Below are 17324 nucleotides of genomic sequence, written 5' to 3'. Positions count from 1 at the left end.
CAAATGTCCCTTCACTCTTCAAGAAGGGAGAGAGGCAGAAGAAAGGAAACTATAGGCCAGGTAGTCTGACTTCAGTGGTTGGGAAGATGTTGGAGTTGATTATTCAGGATGAGATATCAGGGCACTTGGAGGCACATGATAAAATAGGCATGGTTACTAAACCATGGTCAGCATGGTTTTCTCAAGGGAAAATCTTGCCTGACAAATTGACAAATCTGTTGGAATTCTTTGAAGAAATAACAAGCAGGATGGACAAAGGTTGACGTTGTGTACTTGGATTTTCAGAAAGCCTTTGAAAAGGTGCCACACAAGAGGGTGCTTAACAAGCTATGAGCCCATGGTATTACAGGAAGGATTCTAGCATGAATAAAGTAGTGGCTGATTGGTAGGAGGAAAAATGGAAATAAAGGGAGCCTTTTCTGGTTGTCTGCCAGTGATTCGTGGTGTTCCACAGGAGTTTGTATTAGAACTGACTCTTATGTTATATGTCAATGATTTGGATGATACAAAGAAAGGCGGAGGAGCAGGTAGTTTTGAAGAGGTAGAAAGGCTACAGAAGGACTTAGCTTTGGAAAATGGGTAAAGAAATGGCAGGTGGAATACAATGTTGTAAACTGTATGGTCATGCACTCTGGTAGAACAAATGAAAGGGTTGATTATTGTTTAAATGGAGAGAAAATACAAAAAACTGAGGCACAAATGGATGGGAGTCCTTGTGCAGGATTCTCTAAACGTTAACTTGCAGGTTGAGTCTGTGGTGAGGAAGGCAAATGCGGTGATAGCATTCATTTCAAGAGTACTTCAAGTAGTTTTGGGGCCCTTATCTCAGAAAAGATGTGCTGAAACTGGAGAGGATTCAAAGGAGGTTCACAAAAATGATTCCAGGATTGAATGGCCTTTTCATATGAAGAGTGTTGGATGGCACTGGGTCTGTATTCTTACAACTACAATACGATGATTTCCTTGATCGCCAGCATTTTACATTTAGTAAATTAACATAAACATGAGAGTAGATTGATAAAGAAGAGTTTAAGTTGTTAATATTCTTACTTCTAATAAAATTGATTAGCTAGGTAGATTGCAGATGGATCTAGCTAACAAGATGACAGAAGGTTAAAACAGAGGGACTTCTGTTTAGAATGGAGATGAGTAATTTCTTTAGGCAGGAAATGGTGAATCTTTGGACTTCATTGCCATAGGCGGCTGTGGAGACCAAGTCTTTGGGTGCATTTAAGTTGGAGGTTGGTAGGTTCTTGATTGGTCAGGACATGAAAGGTTGTGGGGAGAAGGCCGGAGAATGTGATTGAGAAGGAAGTGAATCAGGTATGATGAAATGGCAGAGCAGACTTAGATGGGCTGAATGGTATAACTCTGCCCCTAGGTCTTCTGATCTAAGACTAGAAATGGCATTTAATTGTAATTCATATACAAGGAAACCCAACCAGCTTTGTTATCCGCTGACATTTAGTCTTTGATATGCAATGTGATCAGTGCATGTTTATCCCAGACTAACAAAATTGAAATAGTGATCTTGAACTCTTATACAGTGACAGTAGAATTTTCACTCCTGATTTTACATCAGGAATACAGAATTTATTGACACAGCTATTGACATAATGTCATACCTTGTGAAATACAATTTAACAACTCCATTTAACTATTACTGATCTGAATTTTGATGGTCAGCATGGGACAGTAGAGGTGTATAGATGCGATAGTAAATTATAGCTGATCTTTTAATGTCACTGTCTCTATTCTTATTTGCTAGGATTAGTAATATTCCAAGTACTGAATAGTAAAAAATCATGGCAATTGTTTCCAAAACTCCTGATTTGATAAAAGCTGTTGGTGCACAAATACATCACATAAGAGCATAAGGAAATACAATGAGGAGTGGGCTCTTCAGTCCTCCATGCCTGACCTGCTGCAGGCTTTCTCTTTTGTGCCTATTCTTCACAGCTCTCCATTCCCTGAGTTTTCAAAATATTATCTGTCTCTTCATTGACTGCGGCATCACAAAGCTTTAGGTTGGAGAATTCCAGTCATTCACCACCCTCTGAGAAATTCTGAATGACTGCTTCTAATGTTGTAAATAATGGATCTTCATTTGAATTTCTCCTGCTTGTGAGACACCTTGTTATTCTCCCCCCCACCACCCCCACCAATCATGCCCGATTTGGATCTTGCACTTATCAGTAAGATCACTACTCATTCTTTTATACTTCAAAGAACATAATCTAATTTCTTGAACCATTTGTAATATTGACAACCCTCTCATCCCAATGACCTAGTTAATCTCTTTTGGACTAATTCTTCCAATTCTTCTTCTTAAAAAGGAAACCAAATCTGTGCTAATGCATAGAAATTGATCTAATCTTTCAATATGAAATATACATATTGCTCAATCTCATTGCTCTGCTGAAAAGGCATTATTTATTTTACCTCCTCCTAATGTTTTAAATGTCAAAAAAAATTGTCTAAGTTTTTAACTTTACTGAAGTAACCATTTATATTACCAAAATACCTATTTATCCCCCTTCCACCATTTAATTTCAAAATTCTTTCCCAGTGTGAAAGTTGATTGTGCAGGCATCCAAGAATTTCAATGATAGGTTTACTTTTGTTTGTCTTTTGTATGCCTAGTAAGTTGATAAAAGCCACAAGAAACAATTTTGTAAGGCCTGAAGTCTAATTCCTTTGAGTATATACCATCCTTTGCTCCACCAAATATTTATCTATTTAGTACTATGCAAAAATCTCAGGCACATGTATAGCGAGGGAGTCCAAGACTTTTGCACAGTACAGTTTCTCAATGTGGAGCGGAGAGTGACTTTGTAAATGTGGCAGAAGTAAAGGATGTTGGGAATGACAAGGGTGGGGTACCGCAGGAGGGGTGTGGGACAGATAATAGAGAAGGAGTGCCTGGGGTGAGACATATTGCAAATGCAGACACACCCAACTCAGAGACACTAGGTAAGGTCATTTGGTTCCAAACAATTTGTTCATTGATCATGACAGAATGTTTCTCTGGTGCTTCCTGCCCTCTCCCCTCCCCCTTAGCCAGAATCCAGTTTATCATCACTCACAGATGTCATTAATTTTCTTTTGTGGAAACAGTACAGTGCAATACATAAATTGCTACGGTACTGTATATGCTTCCAAGTACCTGAAATCTTATCCTTAATGGACTTCAGAATCTTACCAACAACTGAAGTCCAACTAATTGGCCTTCTATTTCTAGGAAGAGGTACAGTCGACGTTTCGGGCCGAGACCCTTTGAGTCCTGACGAAGAGTCTCGGCCCGAAACATCAACTGTACCTCTTCCTAGAGATGCTGCCTGGCACAGCAACTTTTATGTGTGTTGCTTGAAATTCCAGCATCTGCAGATTTCCTCATGTTGGCCTTCAATTTTCTGTCTTTTGCCTCCCTCCTTTCTTAAAGAGTGGAGTGAGATTTGTGATCGCTGACTTTAATGATTCTAACGATTCTTGGAAGATTACTAATGCTTCCACAATCTCTTCAGCTTCCTCTTTTTAGGATGCTGTAGTGTAGTTCATTGATCCAGGTGACATATCTACCTTCAGACCTTTCAGCTTCCCAAGTACTTTCTCCGCAGTAGTAATAACTACACTTACTTCAGCCCCCGACAATCTCAAATTTTTGGCATACTGCTGGTGTCTTCTACAATGAAGATGGACACAAAATACTTACTGAATTCATCCACCATTTCTTTGTCTTCCATTACTACCTCTTCAGAGTTATTTTCCAGCAGTCTGATAGCCAGTCTTGCCACACTTTTACTCTTTATATATTTCAAGTATATGTTCAGGTTAGTTGGGGAGCAGCGGTCGACAGTAATCTTGATGGCTAACCAGAAATGTTCAATCACTTTAAGGTCAGGACTCTGACTGGGCTACACAAGGGCATCAGATTTCTTCTTTTGAAGCCACTCCATGGTTGCTCTAGCAGTGTGCTTTGGGTCATTGTACTGCTGAAAGGCAAACTACCTCCCCAGTTAAGCTTTTGCACAGAAGCTAACAGATTTTTACTCAGGATCTCTCTGTGTTTATAAGGTGTCACTTGAAGTATCGTGAGCAGATTTGGGCCTGTTATCTTAGAAAGGATGTGCTGATACTGGAGAGGGTTCAAAGGAGGTTCAGGAAAATGATTCCGGGATTAAAAGGCTTGTCATGTGAAGTTTGTTTGATGGCTCTGATGGCAACTGAGAAGGTTTACGAAGTGGTGAGAAGGTCTGAAGAAAGGCACTGACTGTCTTTCTATCTATGACAATCTTGCCTCTTTCCTTGACCATAAGATATAGGAACAGAATTAGGCCATTTGGCCCATAGGAAGTAGTGACTATCAGCCCAGAGTCATCAAACGCTCTACACATGACAAGCCACTCAGTCCTGGAATCATTTTACTGAACCTCCTTTGAACCCTCTCCAGTTTTAGCACCTCCTTTCCAAGGTAAGGGGACCCAAACTACTCACAAAACTCCAAGTGAGGTGTCACCAGTGCTTTATAAAGTTTCAACATTACATCCTTACTTTTATATCTTAGTCCTCTTGAAATGAATGCTACCATTGCTTTGTCTTCCTCGCTGCAGACTCAACTTTCAAATTAACCTTTAGGGAATCCTGCACAAGGACTGCCACATCCCTTTACACCTCAGTTTTTTGTACTTTCTCTCCATTTACAAAACAGTCAATCTTTTTTTTTCTTCTACCAAAGTGCATGACTATATACATTGGTTGAAGAAACGAAATACACTCTGGACCTGTAATCACTAGAATTTAAAAGAATGAGGGGTGACCTCATTGAAACCTATGGATTGGCGAAAGGCCTTGATGGACTGCATATGGAGAGGATGTTTACTATGGTGAGAGAGTCCAGGGCCAGAGGGCACAGGCTCAGAATAGAGGGACATCCTTTTAGAATGGAGATGAGGAATTTCTTCAGCCAGAGAATGGTGAATCTGTGGAATTCATTGCCACAGGCATCTGTGGAGGCCAAGTTGATAAATTCTTAATTGATCAGGGCACGAAGGGGTATGGGGGAGAAGGGGCTGAGAGATAAAATAGATCGGACATGATGAAATAGTGGAACAGACTTGATAGGCCAAATGACCTAATTCTAGTCCTATATCTTTTGGTCTTATGGTATTTAACAGCATTCATCTTCCCCTCAAATCTGATCAGATTTCCAGTCCCTGCTGCTGAAAAGCATCCCCTTAGCATGATGCTACCTCCAGCATACATTTCAGTAGGGATGGTGTTACCTGACTGATGTGAAATTCCTCTGAAATAGAATAATTCAACACATCATTGATATCCATGTCACTTCATGTGCTTTATTGTAAACACAGGGCTCAGTATCACCCAAAAATGGGTGTGGCCAGATGATGCTATTGCTTTGTTGAAGATAAAATGATCAATTGAAAACATAGTTCAGTCCATGTTGTACTGTTGCATTTCAGTATTCTGTACGACTTTACCTGTTTAAAGCTAAATCCCTTAGCTATAAATCTATCCACTATCACATTGCATGTCTTTTCGAAAAACTACTTGGGATTTGTCTCCAAGTATAGATGGCAGAAAACTGCCCAGCAATTTCTGATTAGTTCTGTGTGGTAGCAGCAGTGCTTTGCTCTCTGCTCCGGAAATCTGGCAGCATTGACTTCAATGGGACTGAACTGATGAGGCTAGAATATATAAACATTATTTTATAAACTGTTTAATGTCCACCAGTTCAGAATTTCATAATGATATTACTTCACTATGCAGATGATATATATTTAAATGTTAGTCTGCTCCATTATTTGAAATTCCTTTTGTGGGTTAATCTTCCTTTATCTATCATATTAGTTCAATCAGATAGCTTCACCAGCAGCTTATCACCACAGTAACCCTGGCCTCATTGATGTCAATAGGGGTTAGCTCGTGTCCATTCCTCCTGTAATCCACAACCAGCTCTTTTGTTTTCGTGACATTGAAGGAGAGGTTGTTTTCTTGACACCACTGTGTCAGAGAGATGATTTCTTCCCTGTAGGCCACCTCGTTATTGTTTGAGATGAGGCCAATCAATGAAGTGTCGTCAGCAAATTTAATTAGATTGGAGCTGTGGGTGGCGACACAGTCATGGGTATACAGGGAGTAAAGGAGGGGACGCAGTATGCAGCCCTGAGGGGCTCCTGTGTTGAGACTTGATGGGCCGAATGGTCTAGTTCTGTTCCTGTGTCGTTAGGTCATCAATTATAGAAAATGCTATAAAAATTGAGCAGTTTGGACAACATCTCTGCAGAGAGTAAGAATTGAAGTTAATATTTCAAGTTGATTTATTTTAATCAGTTTTGATTCTCCTTCCATAAATGGTCCCTTACCTGGCTGTTTCTGGCTCATTTCAATTTTCAAAAGTCTGCAATATTTTGTTTTTGCTTTGGCGTTAGAAGAAAGGGTACAAATTAGCTTAAATAATTTATTTATAATTATAATAAATAGACATCTGCATAAGAATTCTGAACGTATTCATTGACATTCTTGAATTGTTAATGCTTCTGTTACCAGCAGCCTTAGCTTCAGAGATTTTTGAGTTACAAATCATGTGTTGTGTTTTATTAGTGAAAAAGAACAAGATTTTTGAACCGCCATTGTTTTAATAAAAGACGATTATTTAACTTCAAAATGTTTCCTTCAGATCATTTAGTTTGGAATTTGTATGTGATTTCCCCACACCCTTTTTTTTATTGGTTTTGTTCAGTTTTAAAACCAAACAAATGAGGTTTTCAGATTAGATTATATCCAGTAAACATCTGTTGCCTAGAAATTTCTCTGTGCCCTAAGGCTGCAGTAGATGGGTACAACAGTGCTTTGATCAGCAGTTCTCTACTGAAAACTTTACTTGTGATAGAATGTGATTTTTTTTTTCTTCTGAATTAACTATGTGCTACTTTTTCAGGAGTCATGGGTTGGTGGTTACTGTCCCAATGTAGTCTGTGTGGTGCCTGGGATGGGGAGAGGGGTCAGACCCTGGCATAGTTCTACTGAAGCAATGCTAAGTCATTGTTTTCCCAGGGGTGCTCAGTGGAGTAAATTTGGACAAAGTACTCATCACAGTGCATCACTGGACAAGGGTAATGCAGTGTTAGAGACAGGAAATAGTTGGGGGGGGGGGTGAATGTCAATGAGCGAACCAGGAAAAAGACCAGGAGAGATGGTATGGTGAAAAATTGGATGATGTCAGAATCTGATTTAATATCATTGGCATGTATCATGAAATCTGTTGTAATGTGGTAGCTATACATTGCAATACATAATAAAAATTGAATATATAGTTATATTCAGGACCATTTATGGAAGGAGAATCAAAACTAATTAAAATAAATCAACTTGAAATATTAACTGAATATATAATAATAGCTGAGTCTACTTCACTTTTCTATCATGGTTGATCCTGGATCCCACTCAACCCCATACACCTGCTTCTCACCATATCCTTTGGTGCTCTGACTAAACAGGGACCTATCAACTTTCACCTTAAATATACCCATAGACTTATCCTCCACCATAGTCCGTGGCAGAGCATTCAACAGGTTCATCACTCTGGATAAAAAAAAAGATTCTTCCTTACCTCTGTTCTAAAAGGTTGCCCCTGAATTTTGAGACTGTGCCCTCTAGTTCTGGATACCATCACCATAGGAAGCATCCTATCCTCATCCATCCTATCTAGTCCTTTCAGCGTTCACTAGGTTTCAATGAGAGCCCCCAGCATTCTTCTAAATTCCAGTGAGTACAGGCCCAAGGCTGCCAAATGATCCTTGTATGTTAACCTCTTTATTCCGAGAATCATCCTTGTGAGCCTGCTGTGGACTCACTCCAATGACAATGCATCCTTTTTGAGATATTGGGCTCAAAACAGTAATACTTCAAGTGCAACCTGACTAGTATCTTATAAAGTCTCAGCATTATCCCCTTGCTTTTATATGCTATTCCCCTTGAAATAAATACCAACATTGCATTTATCATCTTTACCACAGACACAACCTGTGAATTAACCTAGTGGGAGTCTTGCACGAGGACTCCGAAGTCCCTCTGCACCTCTGAAGTTTGAACCTTCCCATTTATATAATAGTTCATACTATTGTTCCTTTTACCAAAATGAATTATCATACATTTTCCAACACTGTACTCCACTGCCAGTGTTTTTCCCATTATTCCAATTTGTCTAAATCCTGCTGCAATTGCATTGCTTCTTTGCTTCCTACCTACCCCTCCACCTATCTTCATTTTCTTCAGATACCTCCTCCCTGATGGTAGTAATGAGAATCTACAGGTGAATCACACATATATGACAAACTAAAGTGCATTAATATAGAGGGAGAATCTAAATATTTTCAGCATTTTCTCATGTTTGTTAAGGCATCTGTTTCAAGTGGAGTTTTACTGAGTGAAAATCAAAAGTTATTCATTTTCTTGTGGGCGTGTTCAATAAATCTATAGAATAATAACTATAACAGAATTAATGACAGACCACCCAACTTGGGTGTTTAACTGAAGTGCAGAAGACAACCCATTGTGAAAATACAAAAAGAAAGAAATAATAACAATAAATAAATAAACGAGCAATAAATGTTGAGAACATGAGAAGAAGCATTCTTGAAAGTGAGTTCACGGGTTGTGGGAACATCTCAAGGATGGAGCAAGAGAAGTTATCCCTTTGGTTCAAGAGTCTGATGGTTGAGCGGAACGAACTGTTCCTGAAACTGGTGGTGTGAGTCCTGAGTCCCCAATACCACATTCCTGATGGCAGCAGTAAGAAGGGAGCATGTCCTGGGTGGTTTCTGATAATAGACACTGCTTTCCTGTGACTGCGTTTCATGTGGATGAGTTCAATGGTTGGATATCTCCAAGGAAAACAGAATAACGAAGGAATAATATACTTATTGCCCGTTATACCATTGGTAGTGTTCAGGGCTTCTTTCATCATGCCAGTAGTTTTCTCTCGGTTTTCACTACTGTCAGGCACTCAAGTCCAGGATGGAGACTCAGGAATATCATCGCACTCTGATGTAGAAGGATTCTTCTTGCTGTCTCCGTGACAGTTCTGTTTAACCAGTCATGGTTATAAATCCTAAGCTGAACCTCCAAACCTGGAGGACCAGTGGACCAGTCTGGCCTCTAGCCTTTGACCTGTTTGGCATGGGTGACCCTACCAAGAGCCAATGCATAAGGAATAATATAGATAAATAGATTTTTTTATGATTATGTATTTTGTCCTGCTTGACATAACCTTTATGATCACTTGCACCTATTAATTGGGTGGCGGGGTGGAGATATGTCCCTACCAAAGGAGGTGTAAGGTGCTCCTTCGCTCCGCTAGCCTGCAGGTCTCCCTTGTAGCACCTACTTAGCCCCCTGATCAGGGTCATGTGAGCAAATGGTGGCAGGTACATATCAGAAGTCCTGGTTATGCAACCATTGACACCAGGCAGACAATCTCTGAAGAGTATTAATAATGGCTGGGGTCTCCTGTCTTGTAAAGACACTGCCCAGAAGAAGGCCAAGGATAATCATGGTCATGGAAAGACCATGATTGCCCATGTCTTACAGCACGGCACATAATGAACGAATACTTATTAACAATGGTGTACTGGTGGCATCCGTTTGTCTCGCGAGACCATGGATCTGCACCTGGATTCTCCAGGGTGCAGGCCTGGGCAAGGTTGTATGGAAGACCGACAGTTGCACATGCAGCAAGTCTCCCCTCTCCACGACACCCATGTTGTCCAAGGGAAGGGCAAGGGTCGATACAGCTTGGCACCAGTGTCATCGCAGGAGTTGCCAGAACGAGGTTGAAGGCAATGTCAGACTGCCTTAGAAACTCCAGCTCCGGATTTGTCCTCAGGGTTTACTCCCGAAGCCTTTCCCATGAGTGGGTATGGCCGCAAGGCAGCGGAGGTTTGAAATCAGAGTTTTCCCTCTCTTGGATGAACTGCCTTCCCAGGCTGACGAGCTCCATCTACCCGAAGCACCGGTTTTAAGGTGCCAGGACCTGTCTTCACCCCTTCTCCTGCAGTAGAAACAGTTCTGCCGGGCTTAGAGGCTAAGCCACACGAGAAGGCCAGGAGTTGGACTTGGTTGTCAGAGGCTATTTGAGGCTCATGCCTACTTTTAGGTAGTGGGAGCTTGTCCCCACTCCCACTTCTCGGCTTGATAACCTTGGAACTAATATAGACCCAAAAGCAGGTACCTTTATAAATATTGTAAGTCCACTATTGGAAATACTGTATATGTTGTAGTGTGTGGTTCAAGCCACTTAAAAACAATGTGGTGTTTATTATGACTTCTAATATGAACCTAACTGCATGCACCCTTATGAGAAATAATTGTCCATTGACTGGAGTATCTCACCAGTGTGGATGCCATGTTTTTCTCATGTAGATATAAGCTGTTTCCACAATGTGTCCCGTCGTTTGGATTCCGACACCTATTGTCATTGACGGACAAATCTGACAAATTCAATGCTGAAGTTCAGAAACAAATGGTGTCCCGAAATCGTGATGCACCAGAGGGTGGTTTCGATGCAATACTGCAAGCAGTAGTTTGCAAGGTGAGAACATGTGAATTCTTCCTCTAATGCAGTGAATAATAGATAGCAGAACTGGCATCCAGCATGTTGCCGGAATGTTTGATGGCTCTGGGCTTGTACTCGCTGGATTTTATAAGAATGAGGGGTCCTCATTGAAACTTATCAAATATTAATAGAGCGGATGTGGGGAGGATGTTTCCTGTGGTGTTGGAGCCTAGGACCAAAGGGGACCGCCTCAGGAGAGAAGGACGTCCCTTTAGAACGGAGGTGTCACCGGCGGCTGTGGAAGCTGATTCATTGGGTATATTGAAGTAGAGATTGATAGGCACCAAAGGTTACAGGGAAAGGGCAGGAGAATAGGGCTGAGAGGGATAATAAATTAGCCATTATAGAATGGCAGAGCAGACTCGATGGGCTGAATAGCCTCATTCTGCTCCTTTATCTTATGGCCTGATATAAATAATGGTAGCTTTGTCTGAACATTTATTCCAATATACTGTTGTTCTTCATAAATACTTTCTTCATTGTTCAAGCTGTTTAAAATAATTGTTGGTTACTTTTTTCAATCATTGCCTTTCTTTTTTGTTGCTTAACAAACTATATGAGTGCATTTATTGAGAAATAGCTTTGAGCTAGTAAATCAGTGGAGTAAGACCTCAGGGATAAGGTGGGGATTTCTAAGTTGTGAGCTTTTTCCTGTGATAGGATAAAGGGTCACCTTTCAATGGGGCTCTTCCGAAATGTAGGATAAACATCAAAGAAATCGCTGCTGAGTTGTTGGCGAATCAGGTAAAGTTGCAGAAAAGTAGCAGCTGGTAGAGCTGCTGCAGAGCGTGAGTCAGATTCAGTCCCTGGCAATGTTCCCTCTCAGCTGCACAGTAACTGAAATGTTCCTGTACACATTGGCTTTGTTGCCACGCGGCTGGGGGGAAAAAGACAGGCGGGGAAGGGTTTACAAACAGTTTGAAAGTTTACGAATGTGAAAGATGTTCTTTGTTGTACTGTATTTCATTAGACTCTTAATAAGTCAAAAGTATGTGATATTTCAATTTTCATTCTAAATATTCGGAGTATACATAATTACAAAAAAAACATTTAAAATGCCGCACAGTTTCAGGCTGTGTTTTTTTAAAAAGAAGTCCTGCTGGTTGGTCTATGCAACTGTTAAAAAAAACTTAAAGGGAGTGTTAATCTCCAGAGTTTGCTGTGTGGAGTTTGCAAATTGTACATGAAGAATTGTTCCATTTCGGTGTTCCAGTTTCCTTCCACATTCCAAAGATGCGCAAGTTTGTAACCTTTTCAGCCGCTGTAGGCTGTCCCTTGAGTGATTCTGGAGGAGATGATGGGAATGGGGGAGAATGAAATGGGATTAGTGCAGGGTTGGAGGATCATTCGGATAAACGTGAAGTTGATGGACGATTATACTCTAGATGGTCTGTTACTCTGCTCTACTTTTATTAACTACAGTAATTTGCAAACTCCTGTAGCATATTCCTTTCTCGTGAGGAGATGGGAAAGTTAAACGACATAAACAGTTTTTATTTAAATGTTTCAAAGTGTGCTGTTAAATCATGATTGTGGAGTGCTATTACTTTATATCTATTATTTATTTTCACAATTCTCATCTCTCAGTGCACTGCAGTAAATAAAGTGCTTACCTGACTCCTGAGACCACCCACCTTATCACACCAAGGCTTGACCAATTCCTTTCCAGTTATTATATTGATTAGTGCAGAGCTTGGCAGTTCTGCACATGAACCAGTGGAATACTGCGGCAATCCCTGCAATGATTCGAGAAGTTCTGTAGTTGCAGCATGATTGTGGTAGCGTGGCAGTTAACATGACGCTATCACAGCTTGGGCTGAGTTGGGAATTCATTCCAGAGCTGTCGGTAAGGATTTTGTGCATTCTCCCCGTGAACCGCATGTGTTTCCTCCAGGCGCTTCCCATGGTCCAAAGGCGTACCTGTTAGTAGATTAGTTGGTTTTTGTAAATTGTCCAATGATTAGTCCAGGGTTAAGTAGGTAGCTTTTCTGGTTTGGAAAATGCCTTTCCTATCTCTAAATAACAAAAAGAAAATGTCTCTTGATTATGAAAAGGCATAATTTTAAAGTAGAATTTATATATGTTACATTTTTTCCAAAGGAAGAAATAGGCTGGCGGAAGGAGGCTTCGCACTTACTGGTGTTTACCACTGATGATGTGCCCCACATTGCACTGGATGGCAAGCTTGGTGGACTGGTACAACCCAATGATGGTCAGTGTCACCTGGATGAACACAATGAGTATGGCTTTTCTACACAAATGGTGAGCTTAACCTTTTTCTTCCTTCTAAAGTAATGGAGGAGAATTTAGATTGTTTAGTAAGAAACACACATCAAAGTTGCTGGTGAATGCAGCAGGCTAGGCAGCATCTCTAGGAAGAGGTACAGTCGACGTTTCGGGCTGAGACCCTTCGTCAGGACTAACTGAAGAAAGAGCTAGTAAGAGATTTGAAAGTGGGAGGGGGAGGGGGAGATCCAAAAGGAGAAGACAGGAGGGGGAGGGATGGAGCCAAGAGCTGGACAGGTGATTGGCAAAAGGGATATGAGAGGATTATGGGACACCTGTCCAGCTCTTGGCTCCATCCCTCCCCCTCCTGTCTTCTCCTATCATTTTGGATTTCCTCCTCCCCCTCCCACTTGCAAATCTCTTACTAGCTCTTCCTTCAGTTAGTCCTGACAAAGGGTCTCGGCCCGAAACGTCGACTGTACCTCTTCCTAGAGATGCTGCCTGGCCTGCTGCTGCGTTCACCAGCAACTTTGATGTGTGTTGCTTGAATTTCCAGCATCTGCAGAATTACTCATGTTTACGTGTTTAGTAAGAACATTGCTTTCCTTGTGTTTTACCACTCCCATGCTGAGTATATATTTACATGGCAATATATCTGTGTAAGTAAGATAAAAACCTTTGTGGTCTGACTACCAAAAGAGTGGTGATGTGTGTTCACATATTGTGCAGGCATTGGTATTAGGCCCAACATGCAGTAAATCTTGAGGAGGATACTGTCAAGGGCCTAAAAATATATTTCCAAATTCCCAGTTGTTTGTGGCTTGAATGTAATGATTTAAGCACCGAGCTGAAAGGTTGGGTACAGACCAAATTGTAGCATCGGGGTCCAGGCCCCAGAGTGAGAAATGACCCATGTTTGGGCGATTTAAGCACAGGGCCAGATTGGCGATGTCAGGACTGGAAGCAAGGGAGGGGCTGCTTCCGCTCACTGCTCCATAGTGTTTACTCAGCTCTGCGCTGAACTGATACTGTGGCCTGCTTGGGGCTGCAGTGATGTCTGGCTTTGAGCCTAAATGCTGCTTTTTGCTTACTTTTGTCGTTTGCATTACTTGTTTTTTATTCCTCTGCACATTGGATATTTAATAGTCTCTTTTGTTTGATGGATTCTTTCGGGTTTCTTTGTTTTGTGGCTGCTGATAAGGAGACAAATCACAAGGTTGTATAATGTTACACATGCTCTTTGATGTTCCTGTGCATTTTCTGCCCTTGTTCCTCTAGGTCAGGGGTTCCCAAGCTGGGGTCCATGGAACCCTGGGTTAGTGGTAGGGGAAACATGGCGTAAAAAAGGTTGGGAACCCTTGCTGTAGGCGATAGATGTTGTAGGTAAAAAGATGTTCAGATTACAGCATCCTGTAGCAGTGTATTTGTATTGTACAAGTGGTAAATAAAGCAAATGTTTTATATTCTGTACTATATTCAACACTATTTTTGTTTTGACTTTTTTTCTTCATCCAATGTGAAGCTACAAATACTTCTAAATATTTCACAGTTATAATACAGTAATCTTAATATTATAAGGGGCCCTGTTAACCTTCATGCATTATTTTCTGTCCTGCACATCAATATATTTGCACAGTGAAGTCTGTAAATTTATAAGTCATCATCATTATGTGGTGATTATGGTCTTTGACCATGATTGTTCTTGGCAAATTTTTCTGCAGAAATGATTTGCCATTGCCTTAATCTGGGCAGTGTCTTTACAAGACGGGTAAATCCAGTCATTATCAATATTCTTCAGAGGTTGTCTACCTGGCGTCAGTGATTTGTGATATACACCACCTGCTCCCACGGCTTCATGTGACCCTGATTGCGGGGCGGGGGGGGGGGTTCTAAACAGGTGCTACACCTTGTCCAAAGGTGACTGCAGTCTGGCGGAGGGAAGGAGTGTCTTACACCTCCGTAGGTAGAGAATACCTTCACCCTGCTATCCAAAATTTATATATAAGATATCAAGTTAATTTTCTGTCTTCTGTGATGCATCTGACTGTGTTTTGATTTGGTATTAATTAGAATTCACTCTTTCTCTTTTCGAGGAGAAGAAAAACTAATGGTACACAAATGAGATGTTGGGTTTCTCTGGGATTACTTTGGATTCAATTGTGAATCAATAATGGTTGTTATATAGTGTTTTGTTATTATGCAGATTTCACACAGAACTCTTTCTGTTTGTATTTGCTTGAGTTCATGTTAAAATGTGCAATGGTAGATGTATGTTTTGAAATTATTATGCACAAGAATGGCATACAGTATACTCGCAGCTATCCAGCACCCGTGGAGAATAAGGATGCTAATTGCAAGGGAATTCTCCCAACCCTGTGTGACTCGCTTCTGTTTCTCACCTCTGTCCAGAGAAATGCATTGTTTCTGCTTGCTCTTGCCTAGTTGAACATATCTCCTTATAACTGACGTTCTGTGCCTCCCCTTGTCTAGTCCTTTCCTAAATACATTTGTGATGCCCGACTTTCTCTCCACTAGTTTGAGATCCAGCCACCACTGCTCCATTTCAATTATGCATGTCCAGTCTTCATCCATCTCCACCCCCTCCCCCATACCCCATAGGAATTCTCGTTGTGCTCAGCTTCCATCTGCATCAAGCACCTAACCAATTGCCCTGCTCTAATACTTTCAGCCACCTGGCGGACTTGTTTTTACTTGAACAACTTTTCTTAATCCCTGTCGTTTCCTGCAAATCATAGTTGTACCTATGTTTGTGACTTTTTTGGCTGTGTGGAGCAGTCCTTGTTCCAAACCTACTCTGGCACCTCTTCGTAGCTCTTTCTTCATTATGCAAGTGGATGTATAGCAAGGTTGTCTCAGACTTTTGCATGGTATTATATGTCAATGTGGAGCAAAGAGCGAGTTTGTAAATCTGGCGGGAGCAAAGGATGTTGGAAATGGTGAGGATGGAACGCTGCGGGAGGGATGTGGGACAGGTGGCAGAGAAGGAGTGCCCAGGGGTGGGGGGGGGGGGGGAATTGGTGAGGTGGATGCAGACACACCCAGCCCTGAGGCACCAGGCAAGGTTTATTGATCATTACAGAATATCTCTTTGGTCCTTCCCACTCACTCTCCTCTCTCTTCCCACTCCCTCCTCTCTCTCTCCCCATTTTCCCAACCATGATTTCCCCCTCCCTGCCCCCTTCCCACTTTCAGTCTACAATAGAGGGCCCATATCAGAATCAGCTTTATCATCACTCACATATATAATGAAATTTCTTTTTTTTTAACGGCAGCTGTGCAGTGCAATACCTAAAATTACAGTACTGTGCAATAGTCTTAAATACTCTAGCTATATTTATGTGCCTAAGGCTTTTGCAAAGTACTGTACATCAGCGACTGCACTGGTGCTGTTCTCTGCATTTCGGTGGAATTTGTGCCCCTTAAATGTACCCAATGGCTTGCTCTCCACAGACTGAAGCGCTCCATTTGCAGAGTCTGTGAACTCTGTCCAGAGTGATCACCCAGAGCTCCTGCATGAATGCCATTTCCATTCCCTTTCCTATTCCCTCCCCAACCTTCTCCGCCTACAGGGTAAGGCAAGCACAAACTTAAAAAAAAACACACACACACACACACACTTCTTATTCCACAAGGGTAATCTACAACCAATGGTAAGAATATTCACATTTCCAATTTAAAGTAGTTCTTTTCTCTTGGGAACTATTCTCCCTTCTGTTCCAGTCCACCCCTCGTCCTCCCATTTTCTCCAGCTTCTCCCCCCCCACCCCACTATCCCAGATATTAGTGAATCCTGTTCATTAGTGGTGTCATTACCCAGGGTTGTATAACAGTAGCTGTCGAGCCTCCAGTCCCACCTACCCATCATCCTTTACACCTTCTCGGTCTATGTATCACTTACTTTACCCTGCCTTTCCCCTGCCTCTTTCCACTTTATTCTGCTGCCTTCCCTCTTCACTCTGTTCTGATATAATTCCTTCCCACCCACAGATGCTGCTTGCCCTATTGAATTCCTTCAGCGATTTTTGTTCTTTACAACAATGGTCCTTTTGTAAGATGTCTCAATGATCCTCAGTACAGCATCAATTGAGATAGTTTAGTGGCTCAGTGTAGATGTAGATTATTCAAGGTCAGTGTAATGAGCAGCTAGGCATTTTGTTTCATATTGAAGAGCTCTGACAGGTGGAATTATGGTAAAGAGTAAAGAGATACAAGAACAGTGGCTTTCTATAAGAACAGACAGACAAATGCAGAAAAGGAAGAGTGTAAAAGCTAAACACTGGACAAGTGAAATGAATTGCATCTAACCCACAGGCTATAAGAAACTGTCTTAAAAAAGAGAGGGACAGTATGTCAGATAAATGCTAAGGTTGCATGATTTAAAGTGATGCGTATTTCCAGCAGAGAAAATAGCAGATGTTAATGGTTTTCAATCGTTGTTCAATAC

General features: G+C 41.3%; 1 protein-coding gene across 1 annotated transcript in view; it reads left to right on the top strand.

The window, feature by feature from the left end:
* Nucleotides 1-17324, top strand: part of itgb5 (integrin, beta 5) — a 129436-nt gene that overhangs the window by 23441 nt on the left and 88671 nt on the right. The window contains exons 5-6 of the mRNA XM_072262082.1: nucleotides 10441-10609; nucleotides 12734-12895. Coding sequence (XP_072118183.1) covers nucleotides 10441-10609; nucleotides 12734-12895 — 331 coding nt within the window. The remainder of the gene's footprint in view (nucleotides 1-10440; nucleotides 10610-12733; nucleotides 12896-17324) is intronic.

This window comes from Mobula birostris, chromosome 6, assembly GCF_030028105.1.
Source record: "Mobula birostris isolate sMobBir1 chromosome 6, sMobBir1.hap1, whole genome shotgun sequence".
In the NCBI taxonomy this organism is placed as follows: domain Eukaryota; kingdom Metazoa; phylum Chordata; class Chondrichthyes; order Myliobatiformes; family Myliobatidae; genus Mobula; species Mobula birostris.
The sequence above is the reverse complement of the archived record's forward strand: the minus strand, read 5'-3'. Positions and strand labels throughout refer to the sequence as shown.